General features: G+C 37.0%; 1 protein-coding gene across 1 annotated transcript in view; it reads right to left on the reverse strand.

Annotated features, from left to right (window-relative positions):
- Positions 1 to 13,897, reverse strand: part of LOC131074024 (uncharacterized) — a 108,640-nt gene extending 94,743 nt beyond the window's left edge. The window contains exon 1 of the mRNA XM_058010575.1: positions 13,759 to 13,897. Within this exon, the coding sequence (XP_057866558.1) occupies positions 13,759 to 13,897 (139 nt within the window). The remainder of the gene's footprint in view (positions 1 to 13,758) is intronic.
- Positions 13,898 to 21,008: the final 7,111 nt, after the last annotated feature.

Below are 21,008 nucleotides of genomic sequence, written 5' to 3' on the forward strand. Positions count from 1 at the left end.
ACGTTGATGGGTAAAATCACAATTTCTTTAGAGGGATGTTCTTCTTCACCATATGCTTTAATGGTGATCTTTTTCAGGGGATCAACTGTATCTTTTGAATAACCCAAAGCATGAACAAGACTCAAAGAGAAATTTTTAAAGCTATCTCCCCCATCTATTAGGACACGTTTAACGAGCATTCTATGAATGAGGACTTCAATTTGCAAGGGAGCACTATGGGGATGTTTCAAGGAATCAATGCTTGGATATGATGGAGATGAGCTTTGAATAGGATCCTCTGAAATAGGTTTGATGGCAATTATGGATATCCCTTCGGGAACTTCATCTTTGGATGTATTCTTTGGTGATGATGCTATGAAAGATTCTTGCAAGCTTTCAGGAGGTGTAGGAATAGATGCCTTTGGAGAGTCAATTTTCTTATGGAGGGATGAGCCATTGCTAGACATAGGTGTGTGATTTTGATCTTTCTTAGCCAAATCCTTTAGGGATATCTTTAAGAGTTGCATAAAAGAGCCACCTTTCTTTGGAGATATATTTGAATTCTTTTGAGATTTTTACATAGTTGGATTTTGATCTTGGACCTGTTTGATTTCTCTAATATATTGGTTTGTCATGTCTTCTTCTTGTGTTTTGTTTTGGTATGTCACGTTGATATGATTTTCATCTATTTCAAATGTTTCTATTTTCATTTCAGGGGTTCGATTGTCCAAAAGTTGTTTTGATAAGTGATCAACTATCAATGTAAATGTGATAGCGCGATATGACACGAAAAGATGGTTTAAGTGTTTAAAGATCTGCAAGTTTTTTTGATCCTCGGTGCTGGAGTGCAATGGTGATGATTTGATAAAAACCAAGTCTAGTAGGAATGATATATCCTACGATGTGGGGACAAGATTATCCTAGCCAAACATTTCAGTTTTGTGATAGAGGATTATAGATCTTGATGAGAAACTATGTTTGAGTGATTAGTTTACCAAATAAGGTGATAATGCACTTTGAGATGTTTAGATCTTGAACTTGTTGACGGTGAGAACTTGAAAATATTGAGGTGTTTATGTTCTAAAGTCTGATTTTGATGGATGATAACTTGACCAAGCGAACTAAGAAGACAAACCAACCACAAAATGATAGAGAATAGGCTTTTATGATTATTGCAAATTGATCAAGTAGAAATGACAAATCTGAAAAAGGTATGCAGGACACAACTCTAGACTGGCAAAAAAAAAAAACTCATACGACAAACTATACAACCCCAAACAATAAAAGATACAAGCCCATACGAGAAACTAGGATTTTCATGTGAAACAACAGAGCTTCATACAACAATACTTTCTGAACCATACGACTAAAGATTGAATCTCATACGGCAAATGACCAGACCATATGACAAACCTTCCTGAACCATATGAAGAGATAAATGTCTCGTACGAATGAAATGAGAACAAATGTAAATGTGTTTGTTTGGTCAAATTTTGATCAATGAATTCTGATATTTTTCTTATGTTTTCTAGTTTTAGATGTCCGATTTTTCAATTTAGGGATGAATACACAGCAAACACGCGATATGTTAAGTGATCACAAGCATGCTAACCCTAAGGAAGTTGGCCGAGGAGAGAAAACCTTTGCTTGCAAACTTAGGTACACACCTAATAGCTAATTAGAATATGGTCATTAAGTCTCATGCAATGGATTCCCAACACCGTATTATCCGACTCCAAACGCTAATGGGGGCACGATATGGCAAGTATCTTGGGAGAGTTACTATCTCTCTTGCACAAAGACTATCACCCTTTCAGAGGTGAATCGGGTAGCTTCTAATTTAACCGACACTAGTAAGGGATCTATTCGATGTGTTGGGGTATAATACTCAATTAAGAGGTCTCCCGACCTTGAAAACCAAGGTTTGCTATACCCAAAGGTATGGAGGATAGCTATTCCCAAGAACTATCGTTGACTTGATTTTCATCAAATCACATTTATTTTATTGTGGGTTGGATTACTTGGCATTAGCTGTTCCCACTTAGGTCATTCCCCTCTCACTGACCTTAATGGATAAGAGTTATTACTCCTTAGGAGGGTAGGCCTACTAAAGAAATACTCTAATTGAAGAAAAAGATGAGTCTAGCTTTCTGATTACCTAAGAAAGGTGAGAGCATACTCACCTATCATCACAAACATAAAATACATGATTGTTCATTCCTTTAGCAAAATACAAGTGTGCCTAGAAAAATTTAATAAATACACAAAGTTTTGTTGAATTCTTCTTAGGCAACCTACAAAATAGATCCATTAGTAATCATGATGTGTTTGGTTGAAATAAGTCTTTGGCTAGCATATCTTTGACAATCATCTTGCAAAACTAGTTAGGCTACCAAAAAATATCACAAACAGGCCAGGGTTAGCATTAGTACAAAAATATTTTTGATATCGTACGAGTACAAAAATAGGCTCGTACGACAGAGAAATGAGCTCATACGACAGAGAAATGAGCTCATACGATAGAGAAATGAGCTCATACGACAGAGAAATGAGCTCATATGACAGAGAAATGAGCTCGTACGACAATATTTCTGATATCGTGCGAGTACAAAAATAGGCTCGTACGATAGAGAAATGAGCTCATATGACAGAGAAATGATTTTCATCTTAAATCACAAAGTAGTTCGTATGAGCCAGCAAAGGAGCTCGTACGACATTCTGATTCTAGCTCGATCAGAAATGAAGGTTGATGAAGCTTGAGAGGCCAAAAATGATAATTTCGGCCCCACAGTGGGCGCCAAAATGTTGTGCCTATGAAGTGTATACCTGCAGCTGCAACACAAAACACTCAATAGATCATTACAAGCATGACTGGAAAATATAAACAAAGAAATATGAAATCATGGCTAATTGATTTATCACCTCCTAATAATTGCAAGTATGAATTTGCTCTCAGATCTGGTTAGGCAATTCCAGTGACTTGACTACACCTAGATGGAGGATTTAAATGATAAAGATGCATTTAAGCTAGCAAAGAGAATAATTAAGCTACACGATTCCACAATTATGCTAGAAAATAAGCTAGATCTAAGAATGCAATTGCCTATAATAATAATGCTCAAATGATATGCTAAGAGATATTATGCCTATAGTAACAATACCTAAAATGCAAATGAGATGGGATGATTATTGTTCCAAAATGGGGTCTATTTATAGGATTTCCAAGGCTAGGGGTGAGGTGGCAGGAATCAATGGTCATGATTGAGTATGGAGATATCAATGGTGAAATTGGAGGAGGTTGGAAAAGAGGTTGGATGAAAGGGAACATTTTCCATCCCTATGGTGACAAGTGTCAAGAAGCTTCTAGAAAGGTTGGATGAAAGGGAACATTTGCCATCTCTATGGTGACAAGTGTCAAGAAGATTTTCTCATGAGAGAGCGTCTAAGGAAAGGGGACATGGTGGTTAGGATGGGTTTAATTAAACCTGGGGTTAGATGGAATGAGTTAGGTTTAGAAGGGGTTAGGTTAGGTGGTTAGAAGTTAGGAGAATTTAAATTTAAAAATTCAAATAATAGGAAAAGGATAATTAATCTCAACAACTCATAAATTGATTTGTTTTAATTAATTATGGTATTTAGAAGAAATGAATTTGATGATGAATTTGAAGGGGGGAATTAATCAATTTGAATTAATTAATTAAAGGGGACTATGAAAATGAACCTATTAAATAAATCCTTAGATTTATTAATAAGTAGATGAAAGGGGGAATTTAATCAAATTGCTTAGTGAATTCAATTAAATTAGGAAAGGAGGTTAATTAAATAATTGCTTATTTAATTAATTATCTTTAAACCATTTTTAGGTGTATACAATAAGAAGAATGACTTCTATTAGCTCCTTAATATGTCATAAAGGACACCAAGGTCACACTAAATAGAGATTTCTCAATGCCAAGACTCAGAAACATATCATCGAAACTAGAACTCATCGCCAAAGAACATGCCTTCGGTTAACTCCTTAAAGCATCTTACTGAAAGCCAAAGCTACACCGAAATCCCTCCTATGCTCGATGTCACAAAGACTGCTTCAGTGTCACATCAAATTGGTCACTGCAAGGACAAAATACCAGCTGACAAAGATTTAAACCAGTGAGTTTGAGATACCAATTCTCAAAACTTTGTTACAAAGGACAATCAATAAATATGCCCCTAAAAACGATAGGGTATATGTATGCCCCCTTGAGGAATTGGCTAGAAAAAAAGGCAAATTGATTGACAATGACAACAAGAAGCCATTGGTTTGAACAAACTAAAAATCAGAGATCAAATGTATACAATACAAATGTTACAAGGTGCAAAAGACCATGACCAATACATCTTGGGAACAATGCACATCCATATAGACACTTCAAAAGGCTATAAAAGGAGATGGGAAGGGTGAAAATGACTCATTTTCACTCTCTAACTTGGCAAATTTTAAGCTTTGGACTAGGGAGATTGTAGAAGGATGGCGAACATTCTAGTGGCAGATCAACTTGGGGAATGTATATGTAGCTTCAGATGATTGGATGACACAGGACCATAGATAAGGGCATAAAAAATAATGATTCAATTTCTATGAATTGCACATGCTTTTATGACATTGCGGGGGATGTTTCGGAGGGGGGGGGGGGAGATGAATTGCGCCTTTGTAGGCACATTTTGTGCTTGTGTCAGGGTGTTTTGTGCCTATGTTGATGATACAAGCACAATTGTGCACTAGGCTAGGGGTTGGACAAATCGCATGGGCCGAAAGTTAGGCAACCAAGCCAACTAGGGTCCTAGGGTAGAGGTGACCTAAGTAGGATAGGATAGGACACAACTGCACTCAATTTTGGTACTCAAAATTATGAAATGCAAACATTAGATAGAAACCCTAAAACTAAAAAATTGATGCCTCGATGTTGATGCATATGCGCCAGTCTCCACTGATAACCCAAGAGAATAGAATAGATTGCTTTGTTTTACAACATAGGTTGAGGAATATAGGAAGAGACACACTAGGAGAACTAGGATTGCATCAGATCACTTATATGCCCGAGATTAGGGAAAATACAGGACTTCTCACCATGTTAGTAGAGCAGTGGCACTCAAAGACTTCATCTTTCCATCTCCCTACTGATGAGGCTATAGTTACTCTAAAGGATGTATGGTGCATCCTTAAAATTCCTATTCATGGGTAAAGGGCGATTTATGATCCCTTGACAGGGATAGATGCCTCATGCCATCTATCTGAGTATGATCCAGAGGACACAGAGTTCACAAAGCGAGAGATCCGTTGGGAGACCATGGCAACAAAGTTTGATAGATGGTATGTCGTGTTTGTCATGGTCATAACATGTATAATAGTAGGAGACAAAAAAGGGAATGGTTTCCTTATTGGATGGGGAAGAGTGCTTGAGAAGATGTGCATAATGAGTAGTGTGTATGCATGGGGACCATGCATGGTTGGCATGTTATAATTTCAGTTGCATTAGATAGCTTATTAGGGCATATAGACTCTTAGTTGTGGGGTGATATTGCTCCCAGTATGGGCATTCAAGCATATAGTAGTGTTTAGGCTAATTTAAGACAAACATGTGATACCGAACTAACCTTATGTATATTGTTCCAAAGGTGCATTAATTCAGGGTCCATTTGGATATACGTTATACTGGTGTCATGATCTAGACCTTATAGGGCTTTCCCTGGATGGACAGAGGATTGGGAGCATTTATCATATGTAGACATGAGAGATACTTGGTAGGGTGGTCAGTGTACCACTAGAGGTTGATAGAGATGTATTTACAAAAGAGAGTAAGATGATAGTTCAGGGAGAGGTAAGATATTCCCATAGGGACAACATATTTTCCTTGATCAGTTAGGGAGGTCAGACAGTGGGGTAGAGTGACTCAACCTAACATAGAATATACATATTTTGCATAGTTACAACCCTTTGCAATGAAGGGAAGGGCGATAATGCAATCCCTTTGCATAAAACAAACATGTAGCAAACAAGGAATGATTCATGTAAGACATGAAGTGTGTCAAAGGTCCAGGTATGTGAGACAACCATGATGTGGATGTGCCAACAAAGACACCCAGGACATACTTGCCCCAGAACGCTACGAAACACTCCACAAATAGAAGACAAAAACAAAAAAATTGATCATGAGCCATTCTAACCACTCTAAATCACTTAGTAACATCATCGAGCAACATAGGAACATGATCAAAGATAAATCAATAAAAATATAAGACACAAATTCAAACAAGTCAACCATTTTGATCTCCATTGTCAAAAGTGGTAATGTTATGATGACAGGACAATCATGTTGTCTAGTTTCACAAAATGTAGTACCACATTTAAGATAGGAAACATTCTAGTTTCGAGTATACAACACCCTGTATAAGACCCATGATAATTTACAAAGGACCGATAATATTGATGTTGTTGTGATTGACATGACAAGTTCAATCAGTTTGAAAGCTTGATTGATCAAAGAGTTCATCTATTAATGCGTGATTTCATTTAAGTGCAATGTTTATCATGTTTGTCATCTTCTCAAATATTTGTCTATGTACAAAATGGAAAATTTATCGGCAAAATGAAACAAAAGTGAATGTTTTTGGATTTTTGATGTTTTTCAATTTTTAGGGTTTTTTAACTTTTAATTTTTTTGTGCTTTTTTTGGGACATTTTATGATTTAAAAAAAAAAAAATTCACGATGTTTTGCAATTTTTTTCTTGAATTATTTCAAGACAATTTTCAATTTTTGTTTGTTTTTTAAGACTTTATTTGGTTTTTAGAGATTTTTTCAAGACTTTATTTGATTTCTAGGGATTTTTTGAAGACTTTATTTGGTTTCTAGGGATATTTTTAGGACTTTATTGGTTTTTATTATTTTTTAAGGACTTTGAAAGTTATGTACATGCCGTAGCTTTTGAGCTATTCATAATGATAACTCCATCAATTAATCATGACAAGAGATTTTCCCAAATTAAGGTCCAATATATGTATAGTGATTAGGACCGAAAACATATGTATAAGGATTGGCAATCGATAGAAAAAGACATTGATGTTGACCAAGCACAAGCCTGAACAGGGACACAAGGTCAAATGAGAATGGATAGGAATACTAAAGCTTCAAATTATATACAAATAGAATCAAGATAGATGGTGAGACAACAACCTTCCTACACATGGCGCTTGTTTGCCAAGTTTTCACCACAATACTTGCCCAAAGTGTCTGTTTGCCAGGTTTTCACTAGAGGGCGAATGATTTTTATTTACTATTTTTTTATTATCATTTTTTCACTTTTTTTTCTTTTTTTGCTTTCACAAGGCACCTATTTTCCACGTTTTCACCAAGGTGATATTTTTTTTGTATTTTTCCAAGATTATATTGAAGAACTGCTGAAAGAGACTTATGTACAATACTTCTGGAGGTGCATGTTGTTGACATGATCTGATAGTGGTTCTCCCTCCAGGATTGCAAGCTGATATGTACCTGAGCCATATGCTGTAGTGACAATGAAAGAACCAACCCAATTAGGCTCAAGTTTTCCCTTGATAATTTCAGTAGACTATGAATTCTTAGGGTTAGCTTTCAGGACCAAGTCTCCTACTTCAAAATTTAACCCTTTAAATTTCTTGTTATAGGTGTGACAAAAATGATTTTGATATGCCTACAGATGAGCCAAAGCTGTCTGACGCATTTCATCTAACATTTCAAGTTGGTGCAGCCTAGAAACTCTATATGCTTCATCATCAATTAGGTGTTGTAGAGAGACTCACAGTGATGGAATTTTGACCTCCATAGGTAGAATAGCCTCCACACCATACACCAAGGAATAAGGTGTTGCACCAATAGGGGTGAAAATAGAAGTATGATAGGCCATAAAGATGGATTTAATTGCACATGCCAATCTCAACTGTCATTGACAACCCTATTGAGTATTTTGATAATTATTTTATTCGATGCCTAAAATTGACCATTACTCTATGGATAATATGGGGTTGAGAAGTGATGCTGAATTGGAAATTTCTCATAGAGTTCTTTAACATATCTATTTTTAAATGGATGACCATTATCTATGACTATGGCAAGAGGGACCCCATATCAATATATGATATATTTCAAGATGAATTTGGAAATTTGAGAGCTAGTGATATAGGTCATAGGTATAGCCTCAATCCATTTTGTGAACTATTTTGTGGCCATTATAATGAACTTATGTCCATTTGCTGACATTGGGTGAATTTTTTCAATGAGATCCAGTCCCCATTGAGAAAAGGGCCATGGAGATATGATAGGTTGAAGCTCTTGTGCTGGCTCATGAATTAGATCTCCATGCATCTAGCATTTATAACATTTCTTGGTAAAATTATGAGCCTCTTTTACCATTGTCAGCCAATAATATCTAGCTCAGACCAACCTTTTAGCCAGGTTAAGACCATTTAAATGGACCCACATATACCATCATGAACTTCATGTAAATCCATTTGTGCTTCATCAAAATCCAGACAACTGAGGAGGATGTGATCAAAAGAGCAACGGTAAAGGGTATCACTGATGATGACGTATTTGGCATCTTGTCTTATAAAGGATTGACATTGGTTAGCAGAAAGTTTTGCAGGTATAGTTTGGAATTTTAGATAGTCATAAATATCATGATACCACGGGGAATTGAGACCAACAAGGACACAAACGAGATCTGATGGCGGGATCTCAAAAGAAGGGACCAAAAATTGTTTTACCATAAATTCACATCTGTCCATATTGTGAGGCATATCTAGCATGGATGCAATAGTGGCCATTACATCCACTAATTTATTTTAAATTTAAAGAACTTGATTAAATTGAATAATTGTGAATTTTGTTTTTAAGAATTCCATCATCTGCTTATAAGGGGCAAGTTTTTCATCTTTTGTTTCATAGTCATCATTCACTTGTCGGGTGACAAGCTGAGAATCCCCATAGACTTCTTAATGTGTGATATGCCACTGGATTGTTATTATGAGTCTAGTGACTAAAGGCTTGTATTCTACAATGTTATTGGTATAATCAAGAGTGATGTGGTAAGACTTTAGAATAAGATCGCCTTGAGGGGTTACAAATAAGATACCTACCCCCAAGCCAAATCTAGTATGGGACCCATAAAAATACTACTACCATGGGAGAGGAGTTATTACAAAGACATAGCCATCTGGGAAGTCAGTTAACATCAAATGGTCATCTTTAATAGGTGCATCAATGAGTTGATTAGCTATTACTTGTCCTTTTATTGCTTTTCTTTCTGTATACTCAATATCAAACTCACTTAGTTCATCATAACCCATTTTGCTAATCGGCCTATAAGAGCTACTCTACTAAGCAAATACTTCAGTGGATCAATCTTTGCTACCAACAATGTTTTATGATTTAACATGTAATGTTGAATCTTTTGACCTACAAATACCACCGCTAAGCATGCCCGGTCAATGGTAGAATAATTTAACTCACATCCCACTAGTTTCTGACTGATATAATAAATATCCCGCTCTTTGCCTTCTTCTTGTTGGACCAAGAGAGATCCTAGTGTTGTATTAGTTGCAGAGATGTATAAAATGAAAGGAGTTCTGACTATCGGAGGCATTAATATAGGTGGTGACAAGAGATAATCTTTGAGAGCTTGGAATGCCTATTGACACTACTCAGTCAATTTGAAGGCCACCCCTTTGTGCAAAAAATATTGGAAGGGGTGACGCTTGTCTACCAATTGAGCTATAAATTGTCAGATTGATTGTAATTTTACCTGGAGGATTCTTAGTTGACAAAGATTTGTAGGTGGAGGCATATCCATAATTACTTTCACTTTTGTGGGATTGACTTCAATGCCTCTATAAGAAAAAATATACCCTAATAGTTTCCTGGCTGTTACCCTATTGACCAAATTCATGTCAATCTTAGCCCTATTAAAATCTGATTTGAGATCAATCCTCACTGGCTAAAGCATTGAGAAAAGACATTCTAAAAGCCTAAAAACCCTAAACCCTAAAGTTTTATAACCTTCATATCCTTCTCGAGAACTAAATTCTATTTTTGAGTTGACCAGTTTCCATCGGTCAAATCACTTAACAGACATCGGCTAAAGGGTTTTTAGTCATTCATGGTCTTATTCCCTCTCTTTCCCTTTAATATCTAGCGAAGGGTTCCAACGAAAGGCACCCAAAGGTCTCCCCGCTACCTCGCAAAGGTTTTACATCAACCAAGTTTGGCTGCGAGATAACAGGATGTTAGGTCCAACTTGTGAAAAATTCAACCCGCACGAGAAAATCAGGCATCTAAATGGTGTTGCAGGATGACAGGGAAGGAAGAAAGTTAACTCTTTCTTTACCCCGCAAGGTATGATGAGGAAAAGAAAAATGTTGTAGGGTAGCAGGGAAATGGAAATACTCTCCCTGCAACCTTGCGAGGAATTTCAAAAGACAAAAAGGTATCGTGGGATAACAAATAAATTAGAGCGGATGGTTCCCCCACCATCCCGCAAGAACGAAGCAACATAAGGAGAAGATGGTGAGGAAACAAAATGAAAGGAGCTTTGGTTTTCCCCGCCACCTCGAGAAATATTTTTAAGGGGTCGTGGACCAATGAGGTGGGGCCATCCCACCTCATGGTGCAACCACAATCATTTGATTTTTTATAAAATTTGATCTAACGATGATGTTTTAAACTTTTGTTGAGCCATTTGGAGGGCTTTGTGGTGCAATCTCATGCATCCATCTTTGCACGCCATGGAAGATATAGTAATTGAGATTGAAACTCACAGGCAGGTCAAATTTTTAAACTTTTGCATAGGGTATTTGCTGACCAAGCAGTTGAATCCAAGTTTTGCCTTAGTTGGTGCCCCCAACCTAATCAAATTTCATTCCACTTGCCGGATTTCTTTGCCTTAACTCCATAAGTGACCTTGAAGGCTATTTTCAGATGCACCTGTAGCCCTTCAGTGTTGAATGAAGACTTTTTGGCCCTTCAAGTATATTTAGACATGCCACATATGGAGGTTTCTTCACTTGTTGGAGACCATGTGAAAGGACATTCTTAGAGGCTATAATAAATATAGATCATACCACCATATCAATTTCCTTCTTCTCTCTGATATTTTGTAACCTAACCCTAGGTTGGGTTAGGGTTTTCTTAACTATAGCTCATCTCATTTATGCTTGAAATATAAAGGCAATTTTGTAACCCTTTTCAAGGATCTTCTTTCTTTTTTTTGTAGAAAAAAAATTGCTTTTCTATGATTTGAAAAAATTCGCCTTGCCTTGCATGAATACAATTATCCTTCTTGCTTTATTACAGTTTAGAAAACTTATGTAATGTCTTTTCCTTCTTGTATGAATACATCTTCATTTGTTCTTTTATTATAGGGGATTGTGTTGATCCCCCTTGTAGATGTCATCTATAAACTGAATCAATTCCTCTTTCCATCCTGTAAGAATTCCAACCTTCACGCATTCTTAGGAAACTAATTTAGATAGAAATTTGGGCATCTTTGGGGTAGTTTTTGTTGTAATCAATGAATACTGAGAGGGTGGGTGAATTAGTGTTCTGCAGTTTTTAACTTTCTTGAATTGATTTTTAAACCACTTGATGCAAATGAATAAAAGCAAAATGCAAAAACTCAATACAAACAAGCACAAAACTATAACACCAATTTTTTTATGTGGAAACTCAAAAAGGGAAAAACCATGGTGGGATTGATACCCACAATATTAAAATATTGTGATAAGGAGTATAATAATATTACGAGGGGAATGCACATGCATTCAAGCACATTGCCTAGATCTCAATGCTCAGTTACAAAAGAGGGCTATAACCCCCAGAGGACCCACTGTCCTACAAATGTTTACAAGCGATAACTTCAATGTTTGAACTGATGAATAGAATCTATAAATGCCAAAGTGTAGTTCTGGTTAAGCACAAAGCGTCTTACTTCAACTATTTTGGCACACTACTCTATTATTCTGTTCTGTCACACACCAGAGCATAAATCCAAAGATAGCACATGTGAAAATGTGCACAAAAACTCATACAATTTTTGGACACCAACATTTATCACAAAAATGATCGAATACATCGGTATTATATATCTGCATCACTTGATTTAGGTCACCAACATGCTAACTCCAAAAACATTTGCAAAACATCAAACGTGTACAAAGAAATCGACTCAATTTGATTACTAATGCACATGTAGGCAAAAAAAGATTGATTATATGCTTCACATATGTCGTCTTGACAACCTCAAACTTGGAACTAATCAACAAAATCATCTCAAAAATTCTGCATAACACGCTACACCACTAATTATCTAAATAACCCTGTTCTTCCTGAAATGTTGGATGTCAGATCTTCAATTTTGCATGAGAGTCAATACCATAGGCTAGGATTGTAGAAGAAGCTATTCCAATAATCCAATCAACTACCTCTTCCACCACATAGAGAAATGTGCACCCAAAATTGAGTTCTACTCAATGTACTCTTACTCTAACCAACACTATATTCCACCTTCCACACTTAAGAAAAATAGACTTTGAACTTCTCGTAGAATGATGTTGCATATTTATAATGAAGCTTCAGATCAGGGTTTCCATCAATGAAAACACCCAAACCCTCCTCAAATACTTATCTCTTCCGATACAATGTCTCTTGCCAACAATCTCCCCCTTTGGAATTGATGGCAAACTTGGTGAAACATTTCAAAAATGTCATACACTGCAAAATTTCAAAAAACTTAAAAAATGCAATATTCCAATAGACTACCCCCAAGAATATACAACATTTTTCACTTCTCTCTTCCCCTTTTAAATAAATGGCAAAGGTAGGTATTTGCTGAAAATTCTATGCACAAGGGTATACACAAAAAACTTACAAATTTTTTGAAGATGTTTGCAAAAATAGTCCTCAAGGATTGCAAGTGATCTTCCCAACCTTTCTTCAGGTTCTCCAAAATGTTGATGGGAGCACTGAATAGGTATGCATACATTTATGATAATCTAAGGTCAAAAGGAGCACTCTTATTTAGTGCATTCATGGCATCCTGTTGTCTACTAAGTAGAGTATCCAATCGAGGAGGGATTAGGTTCCTCAACTCTCCCACTCTAACAACTATTTTATCTTTCTCTTGATTTAGTCTCCTGATTTTATCTAGTAGAACCATCACCTGAGCTTCATAAAGACTAGCAAAGATGACCTGGGGGGCATAGGACTAAGATATACTGGCCAGTTGTCCTTCACATTCCTTGATCTTCTTATCAAGCTCTATAGTGAACTTTGGCAATAGAAGACATGAATTGTAGATTTTTCCTCCTTCATCCAATGCCTTTTGAATGCCCTTTACATCGATAATTAGACTAACCCTATCGCCTTCAACCATCCTCAAAACTATCCTTAATCTTATTGCATTGAAATGTCTTAGTACTTTTCCTTCAAAAAATTTCTCTAGGGAGTCAAAATGAGAGTCCATTGACTTAAGAATACTTCTCAACTTGCCAGAGGGTGAGTCAAGTGTGTCTTTCTTGAAAGACAAATTTTTTTTCTCAAGAACACTTGTAGCTAATTATATAAGCTCTTTGTCCTCAGTGTGGGACTTTAATAAGTCTTCACTGGCTTTAGATTAGGAGATTCCCGCAAATTTGAGTGCTTGAATAGAAGATAAGGAATTAAGATTGACAGGTCATTGGATGAGATCGATGTCTCTTATTATTTGCTTACCCATTTCATATTCCACAATGTCACTTGCCACCGGAACCTGTTCATCCTTGCCTTCATCGTTCTCCTTCCCTTCCTTCAATGTACCCTCTTCATTCTCATTACCAACCTCCTTAGCTTTCTTCTCTGATTCAACAGTCATCATTGGAGGATTATGAGCTACTTCACCAAATCTACAATCTTCCGACTATCATCAATATCATCTAAAACAGTAACTTGTTCAGTTGTCTGTTCATCCGGTTTTACATTTTTCTGCTCATTTCCTATGGGTGGCATCCCAAGGACTTTCAGAAAAGACTTTTGAGCACTTTCTTGAGATTTCTTAGGAACTACATCATACTTATACTTTTTTAATATTTCCCTCAAAATTTCCCGTGTCTCCTTGTGTACAACCTCATTCTTGCAAACCATTATTTTATTTACTCTAATTTTGCTTCTAAATCTTTCTTTATTTTCTTTAAGAATTTCGTCAACTTTTGTCTTGGCAATTATTAGATAGAGTTGCACTAGATCATATTCCTTTATTCTCTTTTCTTCTAATCTATTGGTTTCCTTTCTCAAATCCAAAATATCATATAAAATTTTAGGAACTCCAAAAGCAATTTCTATAAGTGCCCTGCTAAACTTATTCAAATATACAATTGTAGCTTTTTCTAGCGACCTCTTCCCTTTCTCATCCAATCGATCATAAAATTGACAAAGTAGTTTGAGATTACCTTGTTATGTTATTGCTTCCTTCAGTTTCTTAAGAGTTATACTGGATTGTTCATCTTCAAATCTTAGCTTTTTGCTAAGTTGACCTTCTTTGAATGGATGCATATTGACAACTTTGGCAATAGTAACACTCTTCTTGACTTCTCTCACTACTTCATCTGATTTAGTCTCCTCTTCCACAGTTGCTTCCACATAAACTCTTCCTAGTTTTTCTTTCTTCCTTTTCTTAGTTCCACCAGACAGTTTGGATTGAGGCTTTGGTGGTGGGATAGACTTTTAAGCACTGGAAGAAGATGCCGATTTTCTTATTTGCCTTCGCTTTGGTGAAGGATTTTTTGATTTTGTCTTCTTTGATTTGACCATATCTTCCTCTTTCAAGATGTTCCTCTCTCTGGTTCTTTGGACCACCTCCTTTGCAATTCCCATATCCTCTGCTAGCTGCTCCATTTGCTTCCTCATTGTTCTTTGCATTTTAGGTTTTGTGAATTGGGAGGCTATTATCACTGGTTAAAAATGGGCTTTTCTTTTCCCATGATTAGCTATGGTTTGTTGAATTTTTGAATAGGATGCAGTTTCAAATGCTTCGGCATTGTTCTAGACCTCAAGGGTTTAAGGGTTTTTGATTTTAGATCCTCTTGTGTTCGTTTTAAACCCTCTGGTTTCTAATATTTCGTTACTTTATTCACCTAGGTATTGGGTCATGGGGTCATAGGAAGTGTCCCCCCTTGTTGTTTACCTAGGCAGTTATGCCAATTAATCGAAAATTTTGTGCCTTATATATTTTTCTCCTAAAGTTGTCGGGCCCAGTAACTAGTGCGCATCTCACGGATGGATCTACGGCTTTCGCTATTTCGCTAGGCGAAGTTGTGCGTAGTTTAAAACCAACGAAGTTGCAAGAATGACATGGCATGCCACATAGACGGTCCAGCTGGCTGATGATAGTGAGTAAAATGGCAGCACGTGGTAGAAGTCACAACAGTTAGTAGGTCACGATTAAAGGCTAAAAGGCGGGCCCCAGAGGTGAGTCAGGTCACAGTTAGGAGGTGACCTGGCGGGTACAGTTGTCAATAATTTAATGGAGCCCCATGGTTTTCTTTTGGCATATAAAAAAGTGACAAGTCAGCTCTGAAGGTGACTGGATGCAGGTGTTCACAGTGAGTCAGCGGGCCCACCCCTCCCGAAAGCCTTTTCAGACGGTTAATTGCCGATCAACTTAAAAGATGATCTGACGGCCCGCGCTATTTTGCAAGGGTAAGGTGCTCATTCTTTATACCCCACGAAATAGCGAGAGTGAATGAGAGCCGTCCATGTGTCATGATGGAGTACCTAGAGGATACAGCTGTCAAGAGTTTGTTGGGGCCCTGTGGTTTTCTTTCGGCGTATAAAAAAGTGACACGTTAGCTCCAAAGGTGACTGGATGCCAGGTGTTCACAGTGAGTCAGCAGGCCCACCCCTCCCAAAAGCCTTTTTAGACAGTTAATTGTCGATCAACTTAACAGATGATCCGATGGCCCACGCTATTTCACAAAGGTAAGATGCTCGTTCTTTGTACCCCGCGAAATAGCGAGAGTGTATGAGAGCCGTCCACGTGTCTGACGACACGTGGTCTAAGAAGAAAGTTGTGGGCCCACCAAGGTGGAACCGACGGTATAAAAGAAAGACACGTAGCCAGTATCAAGTGGAATGCGAAGGAGATTTCAAGGCCAATGGTTGGGCGCCACGTGGTATCATGTAGCCAATAGAGAAGCGGGACCCATCGCAGAGCCAAAACTGTTAGTTAATCTAATGCTCGATCAAGTTTCTTTTGATCGGACAGTCGGCGTTGTTTCACAGGACCAAGTTGCCTGATAGTTATGCTTCGCGAAGTTGCGAAAGAGCAAAATGAAACACTTGCAGGAACGTTGTGGCCCGTTGGAGTGAAAAATACGAATTCTCATATGAATTCAATTTTGAAGGGACGACCGAAGCATGCGGAATCAATGTTGCAGTTAAGACCCTGAGTACAATATTTGATTTCCTATCAACTGGGTGAAGATATCTTTTAAAGAATTTTGCAGAAGAGTGGATGCAGAGTTATTTTTTTCAGGTACAAAGCAAGTCGGTTCAGTTGCAGAGCAAATTCCTTCAAGTGAAGAACAGGTTCTTTCGTATTCTTGTGTAGCAATTCCTGTGTAGTGTTTTAGATAAGATAATTGATTCATCACATAATTGTTTAAGAGTGGTATTAATTTCTTACCTTTTCAAAATGGCTCCTAAAAGAGAATTTTCTAGCAAAGTTAACTATTCAGAAATGAGTGTCTGTGATGATTTTTTAGAACAGTTGACGTTGTCAACTAATCAGGCATCAAAGGCAAAAGAATTAGTGCCTAGAGCTCCCCGTTTAAAGATAGGAGAAGGACTATATGACAAGGGTAATTGGTTGAGAGACCCACAGGTTGGATTGTCTGGGTTGGGGTTGTTTAAAGTTGGATTCAAAACGAGAAATTCTCCTGCCCCGCAAAACAGTATCTGGGAATTAGATGTCGGAAAATTAGTAGTCCCAAGGTTATTTATGGACACAGATTTGCTGACCCAAATTGCGCTCAACTATGATCCAGTCACAAGAAGCATTCGGGATGTAAATGGGAAAACCCTTGTTGAGATTAATGCTGAAGAGTTCAGGACAACTTTTGGGCTCAATCACGAAAGCTTAAATGCAATGATCTATCCTAAGACACACTCAATAAAGACATAAAGATAAAACATTCAAAAGTAAATACTATGCAAACCATATGTGGGTATGAATGCTTCCTTCATGCGGCTCCATTTTTCTTCTTTCCTCTTCAAATAGTTTTGGTTGTGGATCTCACCTACAAGTGCACACACATGATTGAAAGCAAGTAGGTAAGAAAATTGCTCAAAAGTACTCGAAGCGTGATTGATTAGAAATTCGATAATCTGATTAGGGATTTGATTGAAGAAATTCATCCAATTTATAGACAAATTGGAGAGATGATCAAATTAGCATGATTCAATTCAAATGGAAATTGCAAATCAATGATGTCAATTATGACAAATTATGACAAATTATACACTTTCTATGCAAAATTTGTTGATTGATAATTTATGACAATTTATGACAAATTTCTATGTCAAGAATTGATTGATTGTCAATTATGACAAATTATGACAAATTTCTATGTCATTCCCATGAATTTAGGAGAGAAATAGGAGGAAATTGAAATTAGGAATTAGAAAATTAGAAAAAGAGGAATTAAGAAAATTAGGAATTAAGAAATTGATGAAAATTAGAAATTAGGTAAATTAATTAATAATTTTTCATTTATTAATTAATTCACAAAGAGGAATAATTAGTCAATTAAATAAACATTTAATTGTGACAAGAAGACTTAGGATAAATAAATAATTTATTAATCCTAGAGGAAGAAATGACACACAAGGTTAAATAATTAAATCATGAAACCCTAGAAAATGAATTAGCAATGCGAGAATGACAATTAGGTCTTGATTGAAGATAATTGATTCGATTTGATTCTGATTAACAAAGGACCAATGCAATAAATGATTTGATTGATAAATGCACCAATTGACGAAGAACAATGACAAATTGATCCAAATTGACATAATCGAGACAGACAACGTTCGATGGCAAATTGATCACAAAATGACAAATTTGACAAAAGGACAAGGATCGATGACAAAATAGATTGCAAGACGACAAGATTAAAAATGACCACGATCGATGACAAATCGATCGCAAAATGACAAGATTGAAAATGATAAGGATTGATGACAAATCGACAAGATTGATAAGAGGACAAAACCCTAATTAGGATTGACGATGTCCAAAATGATGACAAATTAGCACGCACATTGATGCGACAAGATAAAATCGATCAAAATCATGACTGGATAATGTTGTCGACAAGACCAAATTTGAGAGCGAGACAAATGAAGAATGTAGAAGAATGACTCGATGCTTGCAAATGATAAAAATCAAGTGCGTAACATAGGAGAAATGTTAATGCGACGCAAAAAACCTAAAATGAGGCAATGCGCCAATGTTAAAGTATGATTCCGCAAGCATTGACCATTTTTAGGTGTCTACATAGTGAATGCAAATATCATTGCCTATGTCCCACATGCTGCAGTTAAAGATATTTTGTCTCAGTCTGAGGTTACTAGGAAGAAATGCAGATGGATTAATAGAATTCAGGAATTCAACTTTGAGATAAAGATCACCAAATTGGTGAGAGGTTTAGGTTTGGCTAAGCTCATGACTGAGTCGAATCTCATGAATGTAGAAATACACAATGTTGAGGTTAAAGATGCTTTGGTCACTAGTATTGAGAGGCAACCTTGGTACACAGAGATAGTCCAAATTTTGAGAGGTGATACACTCCCAGAAGAAATGACATACAATTAGAAAAGAACTCTAAAACTCAAGTCCCAAAAATATGTGCTCATTTAGGGTGATCTTTTCTGGAGGAAAAGAGATGGAGAGTTGCTAATGTGTTTGGATGAATTTCAAGCTAAACAGGTGTTGACTGAAATGCATGATGAAGTATGTGGAGGTCACTATTCTGCTAAGACTACTGCTGGTAAGATAATCCGGGCTGGGTACTATTGGGCCACCTTATTTAAAGATACTCATGCATATGTTCGGAGATGTGACCCATGTCAGAGATTCTCATCCAAGCTCAAGTATGAAGGGGCCTTACCCCTAAATCCAATCTCTATAGAAGCTCCTTTTGTCCAGTGGGGCATTGATTTTGTTGGAGAGATTGTTGAGAGGTCAGGGAGAGGTCATGGATGGATCATAGTGGCCACTGAATATTTCACCAAATGGATAGAAGCCATCCCTACAAGAAGAGCTACTAGTAAAGTTGTCATTGATTTCCTAATGGATAATATTGTAACTAGATTTGGAACACCTGCAAAATTGGTGATGGATAATGCCATGTGTTTCAGATCAGAAGAATTTGTAGGCTTTTATACTAGTCACGGTATACTTATGTCATACTCTTCACCTTATCATCCTTAGGGGAATGGATGGACAAGCAGAATCCAGCAATAAGAACCTTTTGAATATCATCAAGAAAATCCTAGAAGAGAATAAAAGATCTTGGGATCAAAAACTGAAGTTAGCTCTGTGGGCAGATAGAATAACAGTTAAGAAATCCATTGGAATGTCACCTTTTGAATTAGTCTATGGCGTCTAAGCAAGGTTACCAGTAAATAACCTTCTCCCAGTGTATAAGTTTTTGCAAAATGAGGACATGGAGGTATATGAACCAATGGAAAATAGAATGATCCAAATTGTAGAAATGGAGGAGCTTAGGACTTCTGCCCATAAGAGAAATTAGAAGATCTAGTTGCAGTTAAAGTATCTTTTTGATAAAAGGACATCACTAAGGAAGTTTCAATTTGATGACATGGTTCTTCAGTGGAATGCAAAAGGACAGGATAAGGGAAAGTATAAGAAATTTGAATCACTATGAATTGGCCCTTTTGTGGTTTGTGACTTAAATGGTAAGGATTCATATTTCTTGAAGAATATGGATGATGAAATGCAGGAATTTCCAGTGCATGGACAATTCTTGAAGCATTTTTTCTCTTAATGTCCATGCATGGTAGGTCCTTTGTTTGTACATATTTTGTTCCATTCCTGCTTTTCTATTTTGGTCTGTTTCTCCAGAGTTTCTGAGTTTTCTTGTGTTGACCTTGCGATCAACCATCCCCAGTCAAAGCCTCTGTTATCATTGGTTAAAAATGGGCTTTTCTTTTCCCATGATTGGCTATGGTTTGTTGAATTTTTGAATAGGATGCAGTTTCAAATGCTTCGACTTTGTTCTAGACCTCAAGGGTTTAAGGGTTTTTGATTTTAGATCCTCTTGTGTTCATTTTAAACCCTCTGGTTTCTAATCTTTCATTACTTTATTCACTTAAGTAATGGGTCATGGGGTCGTAGGAAGTGTCCCCCCTTATTGTTTGCCTAGGCGGTTATATTAATTAATCAAAAATTTTGTGCCTTATATGTTTTTCTCCTAAAGTTGTCGGGCCCAGTAACTAGTGCGCATCTCACGGATGGATCTACGACTTTCGCTATTTCACTAGGTGAAGTTGCGCATAGTTTAAAACCAACGAAGTTGCGAAAATAACATGGCATGCCACATAGACGGTCCACTTGGTTGATGATAGCGAGTAAAATGGCGGCACGTGGCAGAAGTCACAATAGTTAGTAGGTCACAATTAAAGGCTAAAAGGCGGGCCCCAGAGGTGAGTCAGGTCACAGTTAGGAGATGACCTGGCGGGTATAGTTGTCAATAATTTAATGGAGCCCCATGGTTTTCTTTCGGCATATAAAAAATTGACAAGTCAGCTCTGAAGGTGATTGGATGCTAGGTGTTCACAGTGAGTCAGCGGGCCCACCCCTCCCGAAAGCCTTTTCAGACGGTTAATTGCCGATCAACTTAAAAGATGATCTGATGGCCCACGCTATTTTGCAAGGGTAAGGTGCTCATTCTTTATACCCCGCG

The sequence above is a fragment of the Cryptomeria japonica genome, chromosome 4 (assembly GCF_030272615.1).
Source record: "Cryptomeria japonica chromosome 4, Sugi_1.0, whole genome shotgun sequence".
Lineage (NCBI taxonomy): Eukaryota > Viridiplantae > Streptophyta > Pinopsida > Cupressales > Cupressaceae > Cryptomeria > Cryptomeria japonica.